This window comes from Lampetra planeri, chromosome 4 (genome assembly GCF_965212315.1).
Source record: "Lampetra planeri chromosome 4, kcLamPlan1.2.h2, whole genome shotgun sequence".
Classification (NCBI taxonomy): Eukaryota; Metazoa; Chordata; class Hyperoartia; order Petromyzontiformes; family Petromyzontidae; genus Lampetra; species Lampetra planeri.
This window is the reverse complement of record NC_136110.1, coordinates 21,877,732-21,893,456: the sequence shown is the minus strand read 5'-3', so window position 1 is coordinate 21,893,456 and position 15,725 is coordinate 21,877,732. Positions and strand designations below refer to the sequence as shown.

Sequence of the window (15,725 nt, the reverse complement as noted above, 5' to 3'; positions counted from 1 at the left end):
AAATATAAATGTGTCGTTGAACCCGCCACCACCCGACACAGCCAATGATCTAAGGTTTGTCACGTAAACAGAACGTGCCAATTCGTTTCTACTTCATCACACCGGCGTGTTGGAGAGTAAACCCACAACATTTACAATTTGAGTACGACGTTTCGCTGGTGATTGCATCCAGCATCATCAGGTGATTTTTCCAGAATTGTGAAGGGATCTCTACCTGCTCCCGGTCTTAAATAGAGCGTAACATTGGCGGAGGACTTTTGTGATCACTATACATGCCTAACCTTCACCTACCCGCATTGACCAGCGTGGTGAAGTATAGTCAAATAACCCGAGAAGTTTCGTCGTCCGGCAGTGGATTGACAAAATGGGCTGTACGTGTATAATACGTCTCAAAGCTACTAACAGCTCCTATCGGTGTGGAAGGCTGTTAAGTGAATCATTGAGTGTGAGCGCACGTTCAAGGAAGGTGAGCTCGAAGCTAACAGTTACTGTGAAATAATGCTGATACCTGTTTCAACCAATTTCTGCATTAATAGAATAGTTCCTGTGGGTTGCCCCCCTCCAGTTTTATCGGCATCGCGTCATGAGCTAAAGAATATATTTCTAACTCTCACGCAGCAGTGAATGATCGCATTTTGGAGAACAGCCTGCGGAAGGAGATATCAAACAACTACTTCTGAGAACTTTTAAAATTACCTCTTATCTGCACGAAATGGGCACTGCACTTTTCCACCCACTCTGCGACAGACGCAAATGTGTGTTGCTTGACCGTCAAAAAAATAAAGCGAAAAATGAAATTTAATGGAATAGGTTTTTTTATTCGTGCGGTCAATGTGTGGGCGCTGCATTGGCGAGATGTTAAATACCTCGCCTGGTGTGCAGGAGGTCGTGGGTCCGATCGCAACCCCGATGCCTTATTATTTGGAGTTTGCATGTGTCTCTCCCCGTGGTCGCATGGATTTTTCTCCGGGTCCTCCGTTTTTTACCTCCACATTTAGAAATATGCGTTTAGAGCATTTGACTGCAGTAAATTTACACGTGATACGCCACTTAGTTCAGCTATTATTTTTGGCCAGGTCACTTCTGAAAAAGAGATGTATAGCACAGTGGGCCTTACCTGGTAAAATAAAAAATGTTGTTTAGTTTTACGGTGACCGTGCTGATACCGTAAGCTCACTCCGCGTGAGAATCCACCTTAATCAGCGGCGGCTTCCCAACAGTCAAACCCCCCAGAGGCCCTTGGCGGTGCTGGTTCAGTGCTGGGGTCTCTAAACCACCACCAAGCGATCTTCTTACTCTTGGGCTTTTTCATCTTAGTGTTGTGGATGGTTATTGTACCATGAGAGGTGATAAGCTACTCGCTGCTATGCCTGGAAAATGTTACTTTTCATTCCAAGGATAATTCAAAACCATTAAGCCAGTGGTCGGCAACTAACATAACACGAAGAGACTTTTTTTCTCGAATTCCAGTATTTTAAAAACAACTATTTCAAGAACCGCAAGGCATGTCCTTAATAAATATCGAGACGGTGGTCACTTTAATAAATAACGTCAGGAAGAGTCCTTGAAGAGCTCCATGCGGCTCCGGAGGTGCAGGATGCTGACCCCTGCCCTAAACCACTTGCTAACTTTCCACAAAGCCCGACAAGATTGGCAATGAAAACCTTTCAAATGAGATTTTTTTAAAATATATATTCAAAACATACATGCTACTGCATAATAGTGTTTTAACGATCAAGTTTATTTTGTTTAAGCGGTTGGTGAGAACTCAAGAGACCAAGATGAGACCTGGGTTGCCAAAATGAATTAAACAAATATTCATCGTGATGGGTGCATGTGCATCAGACCGAGTTTTCGTGGCCGTTAACTCGCGCATCACGTAAGGGTCCGTTTGTGTTGAGCGTTCACGCGTTTCTGTGCGTGCATTTCTCTGTACAGTCGCCTCGAACTAAGCGGAGGCTCCCTTAATGGAGTGGCTTGTCAGCTTGGATTATCCATACTTTATTGTCTGTTGATGGTAGTTTTAATTGAATGCCTTATAAAGATCATACCAATGGTTGATGATGAGTATGATTAGAGGTGTCATGATTCTGACCCCTTGTCGATCAGTGAATGGCCGCGGTTCATTCGGGTTCACGGCACGATGCAAGAATCGATTGTCTTGGTCACGTTTTGGTGAATGCAGTGACCTCTATTAGCTGGAGCGGTCACGCGAGAACCTCCTTATACGCGACATGTCCAAATCAAACGTTAACGCACATTCGCACGCACCCAATCCGATTCTTGTTATCGTGAGCTCGACAATCAATATTCATTGTATTGATTGACAATGACGACGACGATAACGACATTCTGTATTAATAACACTGTGCTTGCCTTGGGTTTTTGTTGTTGACAGTGTTATGAAGATCTGGGAGACGATGCCTTGGAAGGTTAGTTTGATGGCTTTGTAAATAAACCCTAGAAATCATTGCATGACATCGTGCGTGAACGTGCTTGTGTACCCGCGCGGTCTTTGTGAGTGTCGTGGCGGCAGTGCGGGTGTGCACAACGGGAGGGGGGGGGGGTGGGGGGCGGATGGGGGTGGGGGGGTTGGGACATTTTACTTTTATTTCCCCATTTGTTTGTTCGTTGTGCAGACCGACACAAATAAAGCTCCAAACACTGAAGCAGTGAAAATGAAAAAAGGGCGTCCGAATTTATTGCGCAGTCCTCGTGCTCATTACACCCGTGGTCGACCGTCGTCACGTCAGGTCGCTTTAGGGCAATCGGTGTGCTTGTGTTATGTCTGCCGTCGACTCTGCTCATCCGCGCGGGGCCAGGCTGGTCGCTTGCACTTTAAACGATGACGCAACTCAAAAACAAATAGCTCCCGGACGTGCGAACTTAGGGTTGCCGCGGCGCTGCGATGCCACGATCAATCTGGGGCCCCCCACGATAACCGCTGGGGTATGTCGTCGTAACGACTGCGTAGGTTTTCACTCGTTAACGATGTACAGGCGTCCGATGTGTTTTCGGGTCGTGCTGCGCGTTGTTTGGCACAATGTCCGACGTTTCGCTCGACGTGTCCGGGAGCTGCTTCTGCAACGGAATGTCTGTTTGGGGCGGGCGAGATGAACCTTGCGTCGTTTCGCTCGAGACTTGTCGGACATCGTTCTGAACAACACGCGGTACAACCTGGAATCACATCAGGGCTGTCATTATATCATGGCTGTCGTTGCTGATTTAATTGTAATTTTTTATTTTCTTATAAAATTGTTATGAATTACCAAGTGCACAGGTTAAACCCATGCAAATCGTGGTTTAAAAAAAATCCGGAATAATGTAAGGCATTGCGGTTATGTGACTTCATGATTTTCATAGTGACTTGAACTAGTGTCTTGTGTAATTGACAGCATGTGCACCATGTGCATTATGGATGGTTACAATTAGATAGACTTATATTGAATGCACTGCATTTGAAGACGCCTTGGAATTACGGTAAAGCACGAAGAAAAAAAAAACACTTTAAAAGTTTTGGAAAAGACATTGCGATAATCGTCGTAGCGTGAAGCTAATACCGTACTGTGATGACGATACCGCGGCAGCCCTAGAATGTGCCCCGGCCTGGCGTTTCGACACGGGTTTGAGGCTCCGCCAGCGAGCAAAATAAATACTTAAAATTTACTTTCAGGTGTGCGGCCGAAACGCTCTGTAGCAATGTCCCTGAAGTGGCATGCCGCTTAAAATAATTATCGCTTAACGAACAAAGGTTTCAGACTATTGTGTGTCGGAACGCCCAAGCCACACAAGCCCGGCTTTGTGTCTACAAAAGTGAGAGCGATTTTGCTTTTCGGGTTTGCGTCTCTCTAAAGTGAGAAGCGTGCAGTGCGGCGTAGCTCGCGGCCTCGCGGAGCGCAGGCTCCCACGTGCTTGGCGCAACACACGCTGCAGCGGCGGGAGGCACGATCGCTGTTGCCGCCCGCACATGACGTAGCGTGGGCCTCCTTGGCTGTGCCGCGAACGTCGGTCACCGTCGCCCCTTTACCAAACGAGTATATCGCAATTGCTGGCGCTGAGCCACAGAGGTGGAAACCAGTGGGTCCATAGCCACGTGCGTTGTTGAATTTCCACAAAGTGGCACCCGCTCAAAAAGCACGATGGGCCAATCCCCATCCGCGTTTTTTTAATTGTGCTCTTCTGACCGAGTTCACAATCAGCAGGGCGTCTTGATGCGCGTGACGGTGCTGGAATACGTTGCGCGCACTGCATTATTTGGTCGTACGATTTTGAAATGTTAACTGACGGGAGGGGGGGGGCATTACAATAACGCACGCTGTTGCGACGCAGTGGAGTGATTCGTGCATACTGAGCGTATGCATTAAGTGCCGAGAAGTAATGGTGGCATAATGGAACGGGCAAAACACTGTGCTCTTGAACAGAGAGTGCAGTTACACAATGTGGAGAGCAGCAGTGCATTTTCCACTTTTTTCATTAAATGTGTCGTTACACAATCATGTACTTCCAAAACTAATATCAAATTTGTCGAGCTGTTTGTATTCTGGTTGGTGGTAGTGTTTCTTTGCAGGAGAAGAAAAGTACTTGATTCACCATTTTACATCTTTTGTTTTATTAACGCCTCCGTAAAAAAAAAACTTTTGACAAGGCTATGGTCGTTCATTCCCTTCCCCTCCCCCGTTCCCTTTGCCATTTCCAACCTCTCCCCACCCCAACCGCTCCTCCGTTGTTCTTCATCTCGTCACTCCGCATCGCACTATGCCCCCGACTCCCACAATCCCTTCCCTGCCTGCCCTCGTCTCTTCCGTCACTCCCGGTGGCCTGTCCCCCTCGTCCCCCCCTCCCCCACCTTGCTCCCCCCCCCCCCTTGCCCCCCCTGTTTGTGGACTCCCGGTTGCACGCCACCGTGGCTCAATGTGTGCAACCGAGCAGACCCCGAGCCCAAACTGGACGTCGACGAAGCCAACCTGGAGCTGATGGAGCAAAGCGAAGAGCTGTACCACGCCATCATGGCGTGCCACTGGCAGCCTCTCGACCCGCCCACCTCGGAGCTCGCCGCCTGACAAAACACTCGCCCACCGGCTTCATCGTCATCGTCGCCATCGTCACCGCCATCGTCACCGCCATCGTATCCACGTGTGCTCCGGTTGTTGCGCCACACGCTGGCAATAAATTCGGGAAAAGGACTGTTGGGTATTTGCTGGTGAAATTGCGTTCAGGTTCGTGCCGCCACACCACAACGGGAGTCGACTGAAGGTGGGCCGTGTTGTTTGTCGGCTTTGCGAACGCGCGGGCGGTCGGAATGAGAGTGCGGTTATTGTCACTGGTGGTGGAGGTTGGGATGAGCTTTGGACCCAATGGTGACCTCTCGACCTCGGGCCACCCAACGCCACGAGGGAGACGGTTCGCCCAACACGCCATCGGTGCCGTACCCACGCTGCGGAAGCTGTTGGTCACTGATTTTTTTTTTTAAACTAGTATAACGTGACGCAAAGAATACGGCTAAAACGTGGCAAATTAACAATAGGCCTTGCCCCCCCCTCCCCACGCACGTTCACCTGCTCACGGTACTTGCAGAGCAGTGCTGAGTGATGTAAATTGTATGCACAGATTGAAGATAACTCACTGTAGGGAGCATAAGTGTAAAAAAAAACCCAGCGCTGTATATTTGTTTGCTATTTGTGCATCGCCGTATGTAGGTGGGGTAGTGTTGACATGTTCTCGCCATGACTTTGGCAGTTAAGAAACGGGCTCCGTTTTTTTCTGCTCATGAGCTCTAACAAGGGCAAATTCAGACGATACAATTCCCGTGTTCTCTTGACGCCGCACTACAATGTTGGTGACACGATTGTCGTCGGGCATTTGGCATTCGACCGAAGGTCACGGACAGGGAACTCTTAACAGCATTGACTCCTGATCACGTGCGAACCCTGCCTGCCTGTCTCGCTCTGAAGACCCTGGCCCGTTGCTTGTGCATCGTCACCGAACACGCCCCGCTTGGCACGCGCCACGCACGGCAGCGTGTGCACGTGCGTCCCATCTGCATGGGGCACACTTTGGGCGTTGTGGCTGTGCGCGGGTCCGGGAGTGGCTCTGGGATTGCGGGGTTTCTAGTGGAGTCGCGAGTGTCGGGTTGGGGGGCGCGATGAGGAATCTTTTTTTTATAATCCCGAAAGTCATCGGGCGGGGTGTGATCGTCACTGAGAGTGACCTCGACAGAAGTTGCGCGCCGGTGCACGTGCCCGGCTTTCTTATTCGCGTGACGTTTACCGTTACGGCAGAAAACGCCGTGGTGTTTCGGGTTCGTGTTTGCGGAATATTGATTGCGTGGAGTGTGGAAACGGGAATAAATTGAGTGTATATTTCTGGGTTCAAACGCAGGGCCCTTTTGATGTAGGATAAGGGGCACACGTGATCTGAAGCCGAGAGGATATGGGTTCGCACCCAAGGTGAGGTCCAGACTGCACAATTAGTGATCATCTGTGTTGCCCAGACTGGCTTCTTAATGCCCTAAAAATTATGAAATTATCTGCTTCCAGTGTCCATGTGAAACAATATTTAGAAAACGGAAGGAATATTTTCTGAGTAAAGAAATTCCTTGTTTTGGATGCGGTCTGTGTGTTGGCGTATGCGTGTGGGGAGCGGTGGTGTGTTGGTCCGTGCACTGCGCTCCAAATTCAGCCACCCGAGTTCGACTCACGCTCACAACGGTAACGATTATTTGAACCGGTCCTAGGCCTCCTGTAGGTCAACTCGGCCTCAAATAATTACCTGGTGTGGTGTGAAAAAATCATCGCCAACTCGGGAGACAGGCTTGCCAGGCATGGTGCTGGCCACCCCCTTTTTGTGCCGTACCAGCCTGCACGGGTTCTCGCTATCAGCACTTGCACCAACAGTCTATATTTAGGCGATCTTTGTGTGATGTTTTTTTTTTAAGACCGGGGCCTGATTTTACATTTGTGATCAAACTTGGACTTAATTAGCCTAGGACATAAAGCATGCTTCCCATCACATTTCCAGCTTTAATTTAAAACTGCCATTGTTGCGTTGCAAAAGTTGGACCTTGTTCTATAATTATTTTTTTTATATGAAAATAGCTTAACGTGTTACAATTTATTCAGCTTTTTACTCAATTTCAAATCAATTTGCTAATAAATCTCTTAGGAGCGACATGCACTGCCTCGGGACTCACTTCGCGATCCCCTTCCCTGATCTTCGTATTCTCTCTCTCGAGAAAAGTTTACTCGACGATTGTTCTCGTGCCGGTGCTCAGCTGAGTGCGTGCATCGCGACGAGCACGTATAATACCGTCACCCTATATTCACCCCCGTCTGAGCGCGGCCATCGGAGGGAGTAAAAGCAGGCGACATTTGACCCAGAGAGACATTGAGAGAGAGAGGGTGAAGCCGCTGATTACGGATGCACGTTGCTGTTTTCTTGTGGGCCGTGATGGGTGAATGAGCCGGGCGTGGTGTATCGTTGCGCGCCTGTGACCCGGCGCGGCTGTGCAGGTTGGGTTGGCGCAGGGATCGACAACCGTAAGAACAAGAAGAGACATTATTTTTTTCAAATTCGGTGTGAAAAAACTAAATATTTCAAGAGCCGCAATGCAATGTGAATACGAGACCGGTGGTCCTTAATAAATAAAGGCACGCCGCTCCGAAGCTGCAGGGTTGCCGACCCGTGCCCATGGTAGAACTGGACTGGTCAACTGGACTTTTATGGTCAACTGGACGTCCATGGTAAACTGGACTCCCACAGTGAACTGGACTTCCATGGTCAGGAGTAGGCAACCAAAACAACAAGAAGATATTGAGTTTTTCTTTAAATTTTACGAGCCGCAGGTTGTCGACCCCTGTGTTGGTGGCTCGCGAGAAGGCCGCGTGTCTAGCCACGGCTCCCGTCCGTGTTACAGCTGCTGAGGCAGGGGGACAGCCACACTGCAGTTTGGGGGTGGGGGGCGCCCGATCAGCGAACGGTTCCCCGCGGTTATTGGGTAGATTACAGATCGGATTTGTGTGTACGGCGCCGTATGTTGAACTTGTGTCGCACCGTTCGTAGCCAACCGTGCTAATCGGAGGCGCGGGGGGGTGGAAGGACAACAAACTGAACGTGACTTTACCGAAAGAACCAAAGAGGATGAATTCCTTTTTTTCAGTTTTTTTTATTCATTACATTTATTTGGTATAGCCCTGTGAGCCATTCGGCTCTTTAATCGGGTGCAACCGCAACAAACAAAAGACAAAAACATGAACAATAAAACATCTTAAAGTGACTATGTGCAAACAGAAAATCCAGGAAAAAACAGGAAAATATTCCAGAAAAATCACTGTACACCAACGCTGTGTGCAAATGTAATGCGGGCGAAAGCGACCTTCCGGATGTGACGTCACGAGGAGGCGGAGCCAGGTGACGTGGGTGAAAGGTAGGGGGTCCTTAAGCGCGTAAACCGGAAGGAGAAGTCAGTCGGGGTGTGAGCGGAAAAGAGTGAGGCCACGCAGGCAAGTGTGGAGAGGGGGGGGCGCCGACGGCCATCGGGAGCCAACCCCGAAGATAAGAGGAAGCTGCGGAGTGGTGTGCAGCTGGGGAGGAGACAGCCAGGAGGGCTGCGTGTTAGAGGCAGCGGTGGGGCTGCCAGGAGGAGCTGCAGAGAGAGAGAGAGAGAGGGCTGCTTGTTAGAGGCAGCGGTGTGGCTGCCAGGAGGAGCTGCGGAGAGAGAGAGAGAGAGCAAGAAGCTGTGAGAGCTGCGGAGGGAGAAGAGCAGCAGCGAGTACAGCCAAGGGGGGCTGTGTGAGAGAAACAGCAGCGGAGCTGCTGTTGTGGATCGGGCCGACATTGGAGTCAGCACCGTGGAGAAGCTACAGAGTAAAGACAGCCGTGTGGGTGTACAGCACGAACCGAATAATAAAGGACACTGAGCCAGACATCGTGGTCCAGTCGTTTATTACACTGGTGTCGGAAGTGCAACGGCATGTCGAAACAAGTGAGGAAGAAAGTTAATCCGGCGCCTGCATCGGCTTCTTCGTCCGACGACGACGAACTCCCCCCAACCACGGATCCTGTTGGGGTGGTGGAGGAGAGCCCGGCTGAGGCGACCACGGGAACGGGAGTGGAGGATGTTGGCGCGGTGGCGGGTCCGTCGACATCATCAGACGCGGATCAACGATGGCAAGCGATGGCGGTACAACTGGAGGCACTTAAGGACGTCCTGGCGCATCTATGCCATCTCGTCGCGCCAGGGACGATGGATGATGCAAGTGGTGCTCCGCGGGCCGCCACGTTGCCTGTCCTACCGCCGCCATTGCCCACGCGGCAAGAGGCCGCCATTTTGCGCGCTCCGTGGCGCCAAACCGCCATCTTGGCCACGCCGCGGGCCGACGCCATTTTGAATTTGCCATCACAACCACCACCATTGGAAGACGGCGGGAAGAGGAGTCGGAGTCGCCACCTTACAACGGTTAAAGAATTTTCCGTCGGTGGGGACTGGAGCGCGTTCGCCTGCCGCTTCTTGGCGGCGGTACGCACAGCAAGATGGACCGATGCGGAGGCTTTGGAGGTGTTGCCGACTCTCCTGGACGACGAATCTGTCCGATTCTTCCGTTCCATAGCGACCGATAAGAAGGCAACTTTATGTGGTGTTTTTCAAGAAATGGCCGATGCTTATGAGCCACCAGATGATGCGCATCGGCGATTCGCTCAACGACAACGAGCACCAGAGGAGTCGCCCGTGGCGTTCAGGGGTGCGGTGCTGGAGCTGGCCATGGCAGCTTATCCTGAGACGCCACAGGACCTGCTTGAGCCTCTCATATTAGGGAAAATGTTGGAGCTGTCTCGGGATCTAGGGATCCCCATGCCTGTGTGTGGGCATGAGAAGCTAACTTCCCGGATGGCTGCTAAGTGTCTCGATGCGCAATTCAACCTCCGTCGCTGGAAACAAGTGACGGCGTGGACGGGGGGGCCCGTCAAAGAAGGGGAGGCGCTGGGGTGGAACCCTGCGCAGGCCGTCTATGTTCCGGATGACCGGGGCCCTCAACAACTGACGGCCGCCTCCGCTCCATGGACGGGACGCGGCGGGCCGAGACCGCGCGCGGTGCTACCAGAACGGGGCCGTCAGGAGGCGAGGCCTGCGCTTCGGCGCAACGAGGCCGAATGTTTCCGCTGCGGGCGTAGGGGCCACTACGCCAGAGACTGCTGGGCCCGCTTCCCGGCTCCGCCGCAGCAGGAGGCCTCGGCACCGGTCAAGTCGGCTAAAGATCCCCCGAAACAGGCATGTCGGCACGCACCAGACACTCGGCAAGGCTTTCCACCTCACCCACCACCTGTGTTGCGCGATCCTATTGTTGTTGTTAAAGAAAGGCCATCGACGGGGCCTTTTCATTCAGTTACGCAGTGGCGCAAATTGGCACGGAGAGTTGTCGCGGCCGCTACGGGTTCGTCCACTGTACCGGGGTCCATACAAGGTGTGGACGTGCGCATTTTGGTTGACTCGGGGGCGTCTGCGACTATTATATCGGATGTCATTTTCCATCTGTTGGGCATTCCGTCGGGGGCTGTGCGTCCGGTTTATGGGTCGTGCGTCGCTGCGAACGGGGGTAGCATGGGTATCGTGGGTCAGGTGGATGCTAAGATATCTATTGGGGATGTGTCGGCCTCGGGTGTTGTGTTGATATCGAGATCTTTGGCGGTTCCTTGTTTGTTAGGCACCGATTTTTTGGCTAAGATGCCCATTTTGATCAAAATCAATGAGAATTGTATTGAACTGCCGGGGGGCCGTCAAATCTCGTTTCTGCCGTCGCCCTGGGGGCGACCTGCTTCGGCCGTACAAGTGCAGGCGCTGTCCGTCGCATCTGTGGACATCCCACCTGGTACACAGATGCTTATACCTTTGCGGTATCGGAAGCCCCTGCCTGATCGGCTAGGAGCAGTAGGGGTCTTGTTGTCACCGTCCGCCACGATAACAACCGGGTTGGCGTTAGTGGGGGCACAGACCATCGTCCGGCCGGATCAATTACCGTTTTTACAGGTGCTTAATGCGGGGGGAGAAAACGTCCGTGTCCCGGCCGGTACGGTTGTGGCACATGCCACTACGGCGTTTGCGACCCATGATTGTCCACATAGCCGGGGAGTTGTTGCTGGGGTTTCCGAGCCAAGGAGTTCGGATGATCGTTGGGTTGCTCATTTATGTGACGAAAATTCTTCCCTGTCCATGGAGCAACGTGGTGCGCTGCGTAAATTGTTGTTGACATATTCCGATGTGTTCAGCTCCGATGATTTGGATTTGGGCCGCACTTCCTTGCTTTACCATCACATTGAGACGGGCGATGCTGCCCCTATTCGATTAAATTCGCATCGGATGAGTCCTGCGGAGCGAGAACACGTACGGGGGGCAGTGGAAGACATGTTGGCTGCGGACATTATATCGCCATCTAACAGCCCATGGGGCGCTCCAGTCGTCTTGGTTAAGAAGAAGGATGGCAAATTGCGATTTTGTGTTGATTTCCGCAAATTGAATAAGATATCGGTGGCTGATGCGTACCCCCTGCCGCGTATGGATGACTCCCTCGACGCATTGTCGGGGGCTAAGTTCTTTTCCACACTGGACCTCTCTTCGGGATTTTGGCAGCTTCCCCTTGACGAGTCCTCACGGGAGAAAACCGCATTCCGTACGCCGCAGGGGTTATTTCAATTCAACTGTCTCCCGATGGGATTGAATGCGGCCCCTGCTACATTTCAAAGATTGATGGAGCTCGTTTTGACGGGGTTGCAGTGGGAGACATGTCTTATATATTTGGACGATATCATTGTCTTCAGCCGCACATTTGATGAACATTTGACGCGGCTGGAGACAGTGTTCACGAGGATGCGTTCTGCCAAGTTGAAATTCAAACCAAAGAAATGTCACCTACTGCAACGGTCCGTCCGCTATTTGGGGCACATTGTGAGCGCTGAGGGAGTGTCCACGGATCCGGAAAAGACGGCGTGCGTCCGGGATTGGCCGACTCCGGCCACCGTGGGGGATGTTCGGCGGTTTTTGGGATTTGCCTCGTATTACCGAAGATTTGTGCCGGGGTTTGCGACGATTGCGAGGCCTTTGCATCTCCTTACGGGTAAAGGACGGAAGTTTGTTTGGGGACAGCCGGAGGAGGCGGCCTTTCGGAGTCTGCGTGATCTATTGGCCACGGCCCCAACATTGGATTATCCCGATTTCGATCACCCATTCATTCTTGATACGGACGCGAGTGACACAGGTATTGGGGCGGTGTTATCACAGTCTAAAGGGGGTGTAGAGCGTGTCGTGGCGTATGGTAGCCGAGTCTTGTCTCCTGCGGAAACCCGCTACTGTGTCACTCGCAGAGAACTATTGGCGGTTGTTTTTTTCCTACGGCAATTTCGACCATACCTCTACGGTCGTTCTTTTATTGTGCGTACGGATCATGCGGCCTTGCAATATGCCCTTAAAATTGACCAGCCATCCGGACAGTTGGCACGTTGGTTGGACACGCTACAGGAATTTTCCTTCCAAATTCAACATCGGAAGGGAGTGCGCCATGCGAACGCTGACGCACTTTCCAGATTACCGCGGCGCGCCCCTTGTAAATGTGAGTCGGGGACGCATAGGTGTTCGCCGATTCCAAACCCCCCTCAGCCGCTTACGTTGGCCGTCGAGAAGTCGGACACTCCGATGGAACCGGGACCGGCTGACGGGGTTTTGAATCTGCCGCGGTCTGTCTGGATCCGGGAACAGATGATGGATGAGTCATTGGTGTCCTTGCGGAAGCGGTCTGCTAAGGACAATGGGAGTCCGAGTACGGCTGTGGGGCCGCAAACCGCTCTCCGAGATGGTCTGCTTATGTGGCGGGAGGGGTTCCAGGAACGTTGGCGCCTGGTGGTACCAACGTCCTTGCGATTCGAGTTGATTAGAACCCTCCATTGTGACACTCTCTTACATTTAGGGGTGCAGAAGACCTTGTTGACGTTACAACGTCATTATTTTTGGCACGGCATGGCGACAGATGTCGTAGGGCACGTGCGCGCGTGCCCTGAATGCGCCCGGCGTAAGCCGCCTAAACATCCTTACGTGCCGCCTCTCCAGTCGATTCAGGTGTCTCGAGTCAATGAATTGGTGGCACTGGACATATTGGGACCCTTCCCACCATCGGCGAGGGGAAATAAATATTTGCTGGTAGGGGTTGAGTATCTCTCCCGTTGGCCGATGGCCTGGCCGTTGCCCGATCAGTCGGCCGCGGCCATCACCGACGCCTTTTTGTTTGGGTACATTATGGATAAGGGGGCGCCGGAGAGACTCCTCACGGACCAGGGCCGAAATTTCTCTTCTAAATTATTGGCTGAAGTGTGCGCAGGCCTTGGGACTAAGAAGATACGGACATCTCCATACCATCCGCAGACGGATGGTATGGTTGAGCGGCTGAACAGGACATTGTCTGCCATGCTTTGCCATACCGTGAGTGAACAACAATCAGATTGGGATCTGCACATCCCCGGAGTGCTTTCGGCGTACAGGATGACGCCCCATGCGGCTACAGGGTATTCGCCGTTTTACCTTATGTATGGTCGGGAAAACGTGCCTCCGGTGGATGTGCAATTGGGTACTGGGGTGAAGGGACCTCGTAAACCACTCCCTGAATACATTCAGGACACGGTTCGCCGGGTTACGGAGGCGCGGGAAAACGCCCGCGTGGCTACGGCCAAAGCCCAGGCCCGGAACGAGCGGTATGCTCGGCGGTCTGAGGGAGAGTGCCCCTGGAAGGTGGGAGACCTGGCCTGGCTCCATTGCCCGCAGGTGCGGCCGGGGACCTCTCCTAAATTGCACAAACCTTGGCATGGTCCTGTGCGCCTCATTGAGGTTCCCAATCCACAGTCGGCGCGCGTTCTGTTTGGTTCTCGCCGTTGGTTTGTTCATACGTCGCGGTTGAAACCATATGTTGCTCCCCTACGTGATGCGTCATCTCCCAATGTTGCCTTGCCGGGGTCTGTTGCTGCTGACTCTGACTCTTCCCCGCCTGCGTCCATTGATCTTGCTGGAGCGCCTGTCGTACCTGTTCCAGACAGGCCGACCGTGACACCGCGGGGGAGGAGTGGGCCTGTTCGGAGGGCGCCTGCCAAGGCTGCGGGACCTTCTAGCCCGGCGACCCTTCCGACCCCGCTGCAGGCGCATTCGCGGAATATGACCAAGACTGATTCGTCAGGGACACGAGATGTCGGTGGACTTCCAATCGCAGCAGGGGAATTACCCCCTGTCATTTCTCGTGTTCCATCGCGTCCCCGTTCTACAAGCGGGCCGCCGACCGTCCGGGACGGGCCGGCGACCCGCACTCGTTCCAAATCGCTTACGTTTCGTTGATTGTATGTTGTTATTGTTCTTGTTCTTGCCGTCGTATTTATCGCATGCTTCCGTACGTTCGTCGATGTTACTTGTGTGTTGTTCTTGTTGTTATATTGCATGCTTAGTGTCCTTTAAGGGGGAAGGTCGGTTCACCGCATTACGCTTTGGTGTTGTTCAGCCGAGGTCGGCTGGGTTTTTTTCTATGGGGGAGGGTGGTGTAATGCGGGCGAAAGCGACCTTCCGGATGTGACGTCACGAGGAGGCGGAGCCAGGTGACGTGGGTGAAAGGTAGGGGGTCCTTAAGCGCGTAAACCGGAAGGAGAAGTCAGTCGGGGTGTGAGCGGAAAAGAGTGAGGCCACGCAGGCAAGTGTGGAGAGGGGGGGGCGCCGACGGCCATCGGGAGCCAACCCCGAAGATAAGAGGAAGCTGCGGAGTGGTGTGCAGCTGGGGAGGAGACAGCCAGGAGGGCTGCGTGTTAGAGGCAGCGGTGGGGCTGCCAGGAGGAGCTGCAGAGAGAGAGAGAGGGCTGCTTGTTAGAGGCAGCGGTGTGGCTGCCAGGAGGAGCTGCGGAGAGAGAGAGAGAGAGCAAGAAGCTGTGAGAGCTGCGGAGGGAGAAGAGCAGCAGCGAGTACAGCCAAGGGGGGCTGTGTGAGAGAAACAGCAGCGGAGCTGCTGTTGTGGATCGGGCCGACATTGGAGTCAGCACCGTGGAGAAGCTACAGAGTAAAGACAGCCGTGTGGGTGTACAGCACGAACCGAATAATAAAGGACACTGAGCCAGACATCGTGGTCCAGTCGTTTATTACACAAATATCCCAGTGGGATGCAAGTCAAACAACCACAAGACAACTTAGATTAAGGCCATCAGTCTAACTCCGTACTACTCCTGCAGTCACGAAAGCTTTAAGTCAAGATTTCACAAAAAAATAAATTGAGTTACAGATTCGGTCAATGTCCGTTCGCGCCCCACTTCGTACCAGAGTAGAAGCGTTGTGTAACTGCAGTTATATTCAGTCGATGCAACGACCGGCCACTGACTCAGTGCCGAGTCGCCCGTGCTCCTGTTTATTTACAGATTCTGTTATCCGCATATAATCACCATTTGTGTCGCCTTGTTGTAGGGAGGAACCCCATGGGCTCAGTAATCTACCGATATCTAACGTATTAAATGTTGGTGCCCGGACAGGGGCTGCTTCCCCTGCTGTTAGGTAATCATTAGGTGGCAGTGCAGAATGTAGGCTGGTCACCCAATCTGGAGCTTCGACTAATATTCTGTCCTATGAAAAAAAAATCATTGAAGAGGAATTGGCTAAATGTTTCACGCGGGACGCTGTTTGATAAAAAAAAAAATAGTCTTGTGACGAGGTAAAACTTCCACTGGGC

The 15,725-nt window shown here is 52.5% G+C and overlaps 1 protein-coding gene across 6 annotated transcripts in view; it reads left to right on the top strand.

The window, feature by feature from the left end:
* Positions 1-5,183, top strand: part of TRNAU1AP (tRNA selenocysteine 1 associated protein 1) — a 28,774-nt gene extending 23,591 nt beyond the window's left edge. For 3 of the 6 annotated variants that reach the window (XM_078593534.1, XM_078593535.1, XM_078593539.1), the window contains exons 9-10: positions 2,399-2,432; positions 4,930-5,183. In XM_078593534.1, coding sequence (XP_078449660.1) covers positions 2,399-2,432; positions 4,930-5,060 — 165 coding nt within the window. In that variant the 3' untranslated portion in view covers positions 5,061-5,183. Of the gene's footprint in view, positions 1-618; positions 803-2,398; positions 2,433-2,639; positions 2,696-4,929 lie in introns of those variants that run through there. The other 3 variants (XM_078593536.1, XM_078593537.1, XM_078593538.1) reach the window with 3 other exon arrangements.
* The last annotated feature ends 10,542 nt before the right edge of the window (positions 5,184-15,725 follow it).